Below are 10,845 nucleotides of genomic sequence, written 5' to 3' on the forward strand. Positions count from 1 at the left end.
TAGGGCGGTTCTCCGTCCACGTGTGAGAGCAGGAGGCAGTGCACACAGGCACACCTGTTGGTGAGCACTTTGATGTGAGGAGATGTGGCTCGTGGGTACCAGCAGGACCCCTGCTCTGGGGGCCTCCAACCTGCGATTCTGCTGTCAGCCGGAAGCTCTCACCCCGGAAGCACAGCTGCATTTCCCATCGGTCTGCCTGTCGTCTGGCCTCCCACAGCTGCACCCTTTCCTGGGAAGTTGTACACCTGTCAGCCCTGGGGAAGCACGGTGACAGAATGAACTTGGGAGGGGGTGGAAACAGTTTCCAAGTCTCTCCTAAGCCAGTGAAGTGAAAAATGGGAATCTCAGCGCTGCCTGGCAGAGTGTAGGCTACAGGCTAATCAAGTGCATTCGGAAATGCAGGCCGAGTACCTTAGCCACCCTAGGCCCCTCTGGACTGCGATGGCTTTCACCCTGTGTGCCGTGGGTGGTGAGGGATTGTGAGGTCAGAGCAGAAGAGCCAAAGAAAGTCCAGGACAAGAAGCAAGGGCCAGACCCAGGAGATGCCCGGAGGACAGAGGCAGGTGGAGCCCAGAGGCAGGTGATGGAGGCCAGGCAGGAGTCGATGAACCCCGGCCGAGGTTGAATTCAACAAGTGGGCAGTAGGCAGGCAAGCAGCTGGCTGAAGAAGGAAGCCCCTCTTCGGTCTGTCTGTTTCCCGCTGACCTCTCGTCCAGCTGTAGTGGGAACAGTCAAGACCCTGATAAGTGAGATCCAAACACGAAGTTACTTCATCCAAGGCTAGCGCCTCCAGTCCCGGGTTAGCCTCCGGTTCGGAAGCCCTCAGGCTCGGTGCACGTGGAGGAGGTTCCTGCGGCAGAACGTGCCAGCTTTCTTAAAGACAGTGTAGTCTCTCTCTCTGTAGCTTGGATTGTGTTAGACCAGGGCTCAAATACTGCCCCATTATTTGAGTATGAAGAGGGCCTGAAAACATAGTGGCTGTTATCTCTTTAGAAATCAGAATTCTTGAAAGAAAAGCCTGGTGCCAGAGCAGGCCGCACTTTATTGTCATTTTCAGACCAACTATAAATTACATGCAAATGGTTTGATAGACTACAGGCGGGTGGAACTAGACAGACCGCAGATCGTGTAACCTGATCGCGTCTTTTCACTTGGAGAAAACTCAGCGCCGAGTCCCAGTGCTGTGTGGCTGGGGCGGAGTGCAGAGCAGAATAGCTCACTCCTGTCGCCAGACCAGTACGCTCTTCCCTGCAGTATCGGGTCTCACATGCTGGTGAGCATCTCAGTCACCGGGGAGTTTATTTAAAACGCGCACGCCTGGCCCTGGCCCTGGCGATTCTGATTCTGATCCTGGACGTTGGAACTTTGAACAGGTTCCACAGGTGACTGTCCACAGAGCTGGAGCCCACTGGCCTGCACTGCCCTGGAGACCACCTTTTCGAGGCTGTGCCCAGTCTTTGTTCTCTCTTTTGGGAGATGAGGAGCTGCCCCTGCCTGTCACTGCGGACCTGGTCTAAGCAGTGGTCTGATCAGATGGATCCTAGGTTCAGCCTCAGGAACAAATCAGAAGATGTCTTGGACAGAAGGCGGGAGCCCCTGAAAAAGAAGTTCTCCTCTCCCCTGCCCTGGCCATTGAAACTGTGGTGCCCTGGCTGAGGAGCCACCCCAGTTTTATGGGCAGGAGGGAGGAAAGAGGCTCCCAGCCCTGGTAACCCGGCGCCCTGGCCAGCCCACATGGTGACTGGACCCTCACTTGGCTCCGCTGCTTTAGTCGCCCTGCTCGTCCTCTGCGCCCAGGACCCCTGTCCTGTGCACTTGCTTTGGATGCCACAGACGCCCACCCTCGAGGAGCACAGAGATAAAGCTGCAAGGTCGGCTTTCGGGGAAGACCTGCAGGAGCAGGTTTTTAAAAATATATATTTTTTATTGCTTTTTGCAGAGAAGAAGAGATAGGAATAGAGAGCTAGAAACATCAATGAGAGAGAAACATCGATCAGCTGCCTCCTGCACACCTCCTACTGGGGATGTGCCCGCAACCAAGGTACAATGCCCTTGACCAGAATCGAACCTGGGACCCTTCAGTCCACAGGCCGACGCTCTATCCACTGAGCCAAACCGGTTAGGGCAGGAGCAGGTTTTTTTGTGTTCGAGGGCTTCTTTATCAGCACTACCTCCTGGCATCCACCAGATGTCCAGCCGGGCTGCCCGTGCTCAGGGTGACACAGGGATAGTCCAAATAGATTTCACGTCCTTCAAGGTCACCGCCCTTTGAATTTGGAGCCACATCAGAGCAAACTAAATTCCAAACTAAAGTGTTAGCCCAGCCCCTTCTGTCATGGGAATCCTTTTCTAAACCACTTTCTGAGAGTAATGGTTGCTTTATGACCTTTCCTTTTTTAAAATCAGGATTTAATAGAAGAAATACTACCATGGTAATAGACTTTGATCTTTCTTAATAGGCATTTCTTTTGTAGTGCTTACCCTTCAGGTTAGGACTGCAGTTAGTGTTGTGTCTGTTGTGGCAGCCAACTGCATAAACAGTTCATTACTTGTCACTTAATTTGAATATTACGCAGAGCATTATCATGGAAGATGTGGAACAAGGTCCAGGCATAGAAAAGTTAACTTGTGTTTCCTCCAAAGCAGGAAGAAAGAACAGCCCTTGCTGGGGGGAGTCAGCCCAATATTGGAAACAAAATGAGTTAGCTAATCAGATCTGCAGGTGGTCAGGAGCAGTACTTGGCGCACCGGCAAAGCTCGCTTTGTGCTTCTCCTGAATTGAATTTATCGATCACTTTTGCTTCTATCTCACAACGTCTCATTCTCTCTTCACCACTTGCTCCATTCTCATGGCCCTCCTTAGTAAAACTCGGGTGCACCCAGGACCTGTTCCCCTTTTGGATTCCCCATGACGCTTTCCCTGGACGCCTTCCTGCCTCCCTACCCAGCTTTAATAGGGCTTTTGAAGTGTTGGCGAGACACTGGGGAAGCTCAGCCAGAGACTGAATGGTATCCTTTATAGAAAAAGAAAACTATTTTATTCTCTTTGTGGTGATTGTTTAGCAATCCAGGGTGGCCACAAGTTCCTCCTAACTATATAGCGACAGCCAATAGCCAACATGCCGCTGTAATTCAGAAACCAGTTGACAAGATTACTGTGTGACAGAACTATTTGGAGGAACACAGTTAAGATCGTTTTAGTAAGTGGAATTGGCACACAGTCTCTGGTCTCCGGGCCCTGCTCTGTCTGACCGTGGGAGCTGCCGTGTTCCTTCCTGGGCGGCAGGAAGCAGAAGGAAAAGAGCAGCGCTGATGCGAACCCGGGCCTCCGTTGGAAATTTCCCCAGCTGTCTGTTAGTTAAGGGGTTTCTGCAGGCCCCAAACGCGAATGATGAACAAATGCAAGGAATTTCTTTCTATACATTAAGATTAAGTCTTAACCATTCCTTAAATGAAGGAAGCAATTTTTTTATAACTTGCAGATATTCTCCCCCTTCTTTGGGGGATTTCCTATGTTAATTTATGCGGTGTTAAATTTATGCGGTGTTGAAACTCAGCCCAACAGCAGCTGCTTACAGAACCCATACAGTGATTATAGAAGGGCCTATAAAGGTGGCCACTACATGACAGACCCTGCCAGGCTGGGGATCCCTTCACCCAGAGGCCCCGGGTCTGGATGTTAGCAGGTTTCACTGCAGAGGGTGATATAGTAACAACACGGAGTGTTTTACCTATTCATTTTTTTAGAAATTCTACTTGACATTGTATTTGTTAATGTCTATGACGGAAGGGAGGCGTTTAGTACCACCTCTACCCTCCTTGGTGGCAACTGAAGGCAGTTTGACAATATAACGTGTGTGTAGACCAGCCCTGGAAGACACAGGTTTGCCCCTCATGTCTTCAAAGAATCACCATGAACCGGCTGGACTTTAAAGCATGTATCACGGTATTTTGTGAATGCGAGTGCTTTTCTGTGTCTCCTGTTTGTTCAGAAGTGTTCTTCTAGTGTCTTTATGTCAGACTGGCCCATTGATCTCCACACCAGCTGGGGCTACCTTGTCTCTCTTAAGGAGAGTCTGACATTCTTATCACCACCTGAATTGGCTGAAAAATTGCCCTCTGTGTTTGGTTGGGGTTGCAGGGACAAGAACAGTAAAAAGATCCCCAGATTCTAGAATAACACTAACTGTTGCTTTAATTATATTGGGGTCACTGCTGATTATTTTGCAACAGTTGAAAGACGGTACATTGTGTTAAATAAAAAAAAAAACTTTCATGGCCAAGGCTTTATCAAAGGAAAGGGTTATTGAGCCAGATGCTAGCCAGAAGAGGACCGGGTCCTGGGTAACACGATCCTCACCATCAGCAGCAGGCTGGATGGAGAAGACAAAGCAAGTCCGCCGTCCTGGAGTCGGTGGGCTCTTTTATATATGTGTGGTGTCTTGCGGGAGAAAGGTGTGACTTGTTTTGAGACAGTTTACATTGACTACCGATAAGGCAGACGGGAAAAGATGAAGTGGAACAGTGCACAGTCCGTAAGAAGAAGAAGAGATACTTACTACTTTTGGTTGGTTGTGGGCCACAGTCCTGGAAGTTCACGCACATGTGAGATGGGGTGACTGGTGGTCGCAACAGAAGTCAATTCTCAGCTCCACCCTGCACAGGAATGTGAGCAGTCCACTGTTAGCTATCCCACAGCTGTGAGGTGGTGAACACACTTGGGTTTCTCTCACTCCCAGCCGCTGTGATTTAATTTAGAACAAATCAGAATTTTTCTCTTAATTATCACATGGCCGCCGCTATAACCATAAGATCTAAACTGTAGAGCGAGGCACAGCCATGTCATCTTGACCAGGCAGACAACAGCGTAAAGTTCCCATTGGCAAGTTGAAGAAAGCAGTGAGTGTATAACCCCAAAATGTAAAACGGCTTCACTCATAGAGTAATCGTTTCCGTTAATAACTCAATGCCCATAGATGGGCTCAGTATAGATCGGCTTTATATTGACCTCTGTTTTGTATTAATAAATAATGTTGTGGCGAGGGTGTCTATGTATCTAGAATTTATAGTTTCCAGTCCATGTAGTTGGAGAGAGTTGCACACAGATCAAGCCACAAGGCGGGTGGGAGGATGAGGATAAATGAGATGCTATGATATGTGACATTGCCTGGTCTGATTCTTCATGGTAGGTGCTCAGTTTTTAATTTTCCCAACAAACACAGAGCTTCTCTGAATGGTGCGCTCGAGAGGAGCCTCACAGTCAGGTGTGGTTCCATAGCACCGACCTCTGCTGAACAGTATTTGACCTGGTTTGCTTAGTCCTTCCTGTTTTCTCTAGATGCAGCTAGCTTTTCTGATTTACTTCCTTCTTGACCATGTCATCTTTTTTTTTTTAATTCTTTATTGTTGAAAGTATTACATATGTCTCCTTTTTTCCCCTCATTGCCTTTCCTGACCATTCCTATGTGAGTTCTCTCCACACTAGCTTGCCTGCTTTTATATCTATTCTTCTTTTGTACCCCGTGGGCATGGACTTCTTAGAAACCTGTAATCATTGAGACTTCAGTGTGAGCTTCAGGGTGAGCCATCCTGTACTTTTGTGACCAACACACTTATTTGTCCTTCCACTCTTTCTGTTCTGCCCCTTTATTTCAATCTTTTTTTCTTGACCTTAAATCTTTATCTCTAAAGACCTTTGACCTCTTTTCCCAAGCCTACACTTCCTTCTAGGCATTTCCATGAGGTCATTCCAGACACACAAACCCCAAACTTTAGTCATATTCCTCATTTCCAGTGTGTCTCCTCTCACTGATTTCCCTGTTTCTCTTGGTGACACCACCAATCTCCCTGTCACTGAGGATCCACCACAACTTAGTTCTCACCCCCTCTTTTTGTTCCGTGTTTTTATGGCTCTATTTCTCATCCCCACCCTTGTTTGGTTTCTAATCTGCCTCCTCCCTGGTCTTTCTTCCTCCAGACTCTCCTCTGTTGGCTTCATTATGCTCAGGGTGTCAGGATAACCTTCACTCTGGGCCCCTCTTACATTTGTGGTATATCCTGCGCACCCACCCTTTCCTCTAGCCAGGCCTGTCTCTTTCCTCCGGCCTCCGTACATACAGGTTTGTTCCCACCTCTGAGTCTTTGCACTGCCTCCCAGCCTGGCCTGGCCCAGCCCTACCCCTTTTCTTTTTCTCTATATTCTGTCTGTACTGCAGGATCATTGAGTTGCCTCTTCTGATTGCTCAGCTACAGAGCTGGCCTCTCCTTGGCAAAACCACTTTCCTGGAAGCATACACAGGAAACCAGGAAACAAGAAGGAAAAAATTGCATTTGATTGTATATTCTTTTGTTCTTCTTGAATTTTATACTGTTTGTGCGTATTACTTATTCAATAAAATAATTTTAGCACATATTAGCAAATATGTTTAAAAATCACAAGTAATTACTCTGTGTCACACCTTAGTTTTCCATGAGCATGTATATTGGTTTCCCCATAGCACCTAAGTCAGTGCAGTGGCTACCTGGTAGGAGCTTTGTGAAGGGCTGGATAGAAGAGATGTGGGAAGAAGACATGAACAGATTAGAGGCAACCTTGAACCTGACCTGACTTCTTCTTACTGAGTAATTTCAAAACTAAAGGGGAAAAGATAATCCTTGCCTTTTTTTAAGATTCTTAATAATAGAGGCTATATACCTGGCTCCAACTGGTTATAGAGTTTTAATCTGATGATTAAGAATTCTTCCTGGCTAGGATTTATATATAGACAATTCTAAAGAGTCATAAAAACATACTAGAGCTAAATTCAATAAAGATGCAGGATACAAAATTAACATACAAAAAATCAGTAATGTTTTCTACATATTAACAGTGAATAGTCTGAATAAAAAAAGAGAGAGAGATTGGTCACATTTATAATAGTATCAAAAAATAAAATACTGCCCGGCCAGCATGGCTCAGTGATTGAGCATCGACCTATGAACCAGGAGTCACGGTTCGATTCCCAGTCAGGGCATATGCCCAAGTTTCAGCTCGATCCCCAATGTGGGGTATGCAGGAGGAAGCCAATCAGTGATTCTCTCTTATCATTGATGTTTTTCTCTTGCTCTCTCTGCCTCTCCCTTCCTCTCTGAAATCAATAAAAATATTTAAAAAATAAAAATTAATAAAAAACAACAACAAAATCATAAAATACTTAGGAATAAATTTATTTTCACCAATGAAGTGAAAGATCTCTACTCTGAAAACTACAAGACATTGATGAAGGAAACCAAAGAAGACACAAATAAATGGAAAGCTGTCTTATGTTCATGGATTGGGAGAATTAAATTTGTTAAATGCCAATACTTCCAAAAGCCATCTGTAGATTCAGTGCAATCCCTATCAGAATTCCAATGGTATATTTTTTTTACAGAAGAAATAAAATCCTAAAATTTGCAAAGAACCACAAGACTCCCAATAGTCCAAGCAATCTGAGAAAGAAGAATAAGGTAGGAGACATTACAATGTCTGATTTTAAGCTTTCCCACAAAGTTATAGTAATCAAACAGTGTGGTACTGGCATAAAAACAGACAAGTAGACTAGTGGGACAGAATTGAGAGCCCAGAAATAAACCCAGCATGGTCAACTAATATTTGACAAGGGAGCCAAGAATACTCAATGGAGAAAAGACAGTCTCTTCAATAAATGATGCTGGGGAAATTGGTTATTCACAGGTAAAAGAATAAAACTTGACTCCTCTCTTACACTACTTACAAATATTAATTGAAGTGGATTAAAGAATCAAATGTAAGACCTGAAAGCATGATACTCCTAGAAGAAAACATAAGGGAAAAGGTCCTTGACGTGGGTCTTAGTAATGATTTTTTGGGAATCACACCTAAAACACAAGCAACACAATAAAAAACATTAAGTGGGACTATATAAACCTGAAAAGTACAGCAAAAGAGACCATCAAGAAAATAAAGACAGCATATGAAATAGGGAACCATATATCTGATAAGTAGTTAATATTCAAAGTAAGTAAAGAACTCATACTACTCAATAGCAAAAAAAAAAAAAAAGAAATCTAATAAATGGGCAAAAGACCTGCATGGACAGTTTTCTAAAGCAGATGTATGAATGGTCAACAGGTATATGAAAAGATGCTCAACATCGCTAGTCAATAGGGAATTACAACAAATGCTGACAAATATGTGATGAAGAGGAAACCCTTGTGCACTGTTGGTGGGAATGTACATTGGCTCAGACATTATGAAAAACAGTATGAAGATGTCTCAAAAAATTAAAAATAGAACTACCATATGATCCAGCAATTTCACTTCTAGGTATATATCCACAGAAAATGAAATCACTTAACTCGAGAAGAAGTCTGCACTTCCATGCTCATAGCTGCATCATTCACAGTGGCCACGGCATGGACACAACCTTGGCGTTCATTGATGGAAGAATGGATAGAGAAGTTGTAATAATATACAATAGCATAATATTTAGCCATAAACACACACACCTAGGAAATTCTACCATTTGTGAGAACAAGGATGGACCTTGAAGGCATTAGGTTAAGTGAAATAAGTCAGAGAAATACAAATACAATGATATCACTCACATGTAGAATTTTAAATAAAACAGATCAGACTCATAGAAAAGGAGATCAGATACGTGGTACCATAGGCAGGGACTGGAGAAAGGTGGTCAAAAGGTCCAGACTTCCAGTGATGTAACGTACAACATGGACACGAGAGTGAACACTGCTGTATGCGGGAAAGCTGTTGAGAGAGTTCTCATCACAAGAAGAAATTTTTGTTGTTTTCCTTTTATTGTATCTCTGAGATGATGGATGTTAGCTAAACCTATTGTGGTGATCATTTCACAGAGTACATAAATCAAACCAGTGTGCTGTGCACCTTAAACCTTATGCAGTGATGTACGTCAACGACTCCTCACCTGCAAAAATAAGTAGCTAAATAGATGGTAGGGGATGTTTCTGCAACATTTCGGGAACACATTCCTGGATAGCTTTGCCCAGCATCACAAGCTCCGGAGCATGTGCGTCCTGCCTGCAGTGGGCAGAGGTTCTCTGTCGGGGAGAGAATCCCGTCTTCAGCTGAGAGATTTCCTCTCAGAACCCTTGGGGTTTAATCTCTGCCACCCACCCCCAACCCCCCACCCCACTCCCAGTCCCTGTGGCCACCGGAGATGCTTCCATACATTTCAAATGGCCGAGGCAGTGAGATGGCACATGCACTGCCCCGTCTGCCTCATGGTCCAGGCCGTTGCCCCCCTCGGGGTTCAGCTGGATGTGGGCGGGAGCGGTCATTTGGAGACTGTACACGGCTCAGCAGTGGTGTCCATTAAAGGCAGTGATATTTTGAGACCAGGAGGTGTATGCCTTGCTTTGTGTGTTTTTGACGTCTTTCTTTGGGAAACAGTACAAATGGTACTAAGTCCCTGCTGCCGTTTTCTGGTCCCTCCTTCTAGGGGTAAAACTTACGTTTCCTCTTTCCCTTGCAGAGCATGATTGAGAAGGGAGGATAAAAGCCGCTTTCAGAAGAAGCAAAACTCCGTCAACGTTGATTCCAGAGGTGGGACATATTTTTTCCTTGTAAGAAAGTAACCTGTTTAGAGAAAAGCCGATGAAGAGAAGCACTGGGAGCAGAGTGAACAGAAGCGCATCACAGTTATTCAACAAGATTGGGAAGCCGAGGCCTAGCTAGACCAGGGATCAGGCGCAAAGGACACGCCGCAGTGTTAGTAACGCCGGCTGTGATGACAACGAGAGGGCAACCCTTTCTACCTTTCGTACTTTCTGTCCAACTTTCTCTTCTGACCAAGCTCCATCATTTGGTGAACCTCCACTCCGGCAAAGCTTGGGGGTGGGGCCAGGGATGAGGAGATGGGAGTGGGGAGGAGAGGGCAGGATACCTCCATCCAGGCCCTCGGTGCTGGCGGAGTATCCAGACTACATGTTGGGCTTCTGCTTCCTTTTTCCCTTGACTATATAAGAGCTGTTTCATTTTAACTTATGACGATCATGTAAAGAAGACAAAAAGGAGAGAAAATGTCCCTCTTTTACTGGAATAATGTTTATGATTAAAGTGAAATAAGGCATTTTTTATCAACATAAAGGCAACCTTGGCTTATACAACTGCTTCTCTATCGTGAATAGTGACACCTGATTTCACTCACTATCAATAATAAATTTATTTTCTGACAAAGACTGGCATTGCAGCCCGGGTCTCGTGTGCTTCTTTCCAGGGGTTGGATGGTTATGCTTATGGGAACTGAGTTGATTTATATTGTTATTAGTTTCCATGTGTGCTGTACCTTTCTTCCGAAAGCTGCAGAGCCTCAGCCACGCAAGCGCTCCTCAGGACTTGCCTCGTGGTAGGCAGGTGGGTAGGCAGGTGGGTAGGTAGGTAGGTAAGTAGGTAGGTAGGTAGGTAGGTAGGTAGGATGCAGTAAGAGCTTTACAACCTGCATGGACCTTCCTCCCTGTGGGATGACCTAAGCCATCCTGCCTGTGGTGAGAACGAGCTTAGCTAACCTTGGTCACAAACTCCTGACCCTGTGATCCATGAAAATGTTATTTTTAAAAAGTCAACCAACCTTGAGTGTTTTCCCTCTTTCCAATTTCATTAAAGCTTTCTAATTATATCTCCCTTTTTTACCAGAGGATTGGTACTTCAAGCCTGGATTCTGATAAGTTGGAAATTAGTATTCACACTGAAGCTAAATGGAAAGGTCTTTCCAGGAATAGATGGAGGAGAAAATGCCAAGGCTCCGTGATGTCATCTAAATATCTTCTGTTGTGTAGAATTTCTGTTACAGAGAGAAGTACTTTAGC

At 45.1% G+C, this 10,845-nt stretch overlaps 1 protein-coding gene across 1 annotated transcript in view; it reads left to right on the top strand.

Moving 5' to 3' along the window:
• Window positions 1-10,218, top strand: part of CHCHD3 (coiled-coil-helix-coiled-coil-helix domain containing 3) — a 273,678-nt gene extending 263,460 nt beyond the window's left edge. Inside the window, exon 8 of the mRNA XM_028159082.2 lies at window positions 9,513-10,218. Coding sequence (XP_028014883.1) covers window positions 9,513-9,536 — 24 coding nt within the window. The 3' untranslated portion in view covers window positions 9,537-10,218. The remainder of the gene's footprint in view (window positions 1-9,512) is intronic.
• Window positions 10,219-10,845: the final 627 nt, after the last annotated feature.

Source organism: Eptesicus fuscus, chromosome 14 (assembly GCF_027574615.1).
Source record: "Eptesicus fuscus isolate TK198812 chromosome 14, DD_ASM_mEF_20220401, whole genome shotgun sequence".
In the NCBI taxonomy this organism is placed as follows: Eukaryota; Metazoa; Chordata; class Mammalia; order Chiroptera; family Vespertilionidae; genus Eptesicus; species Eptesicus fuscus.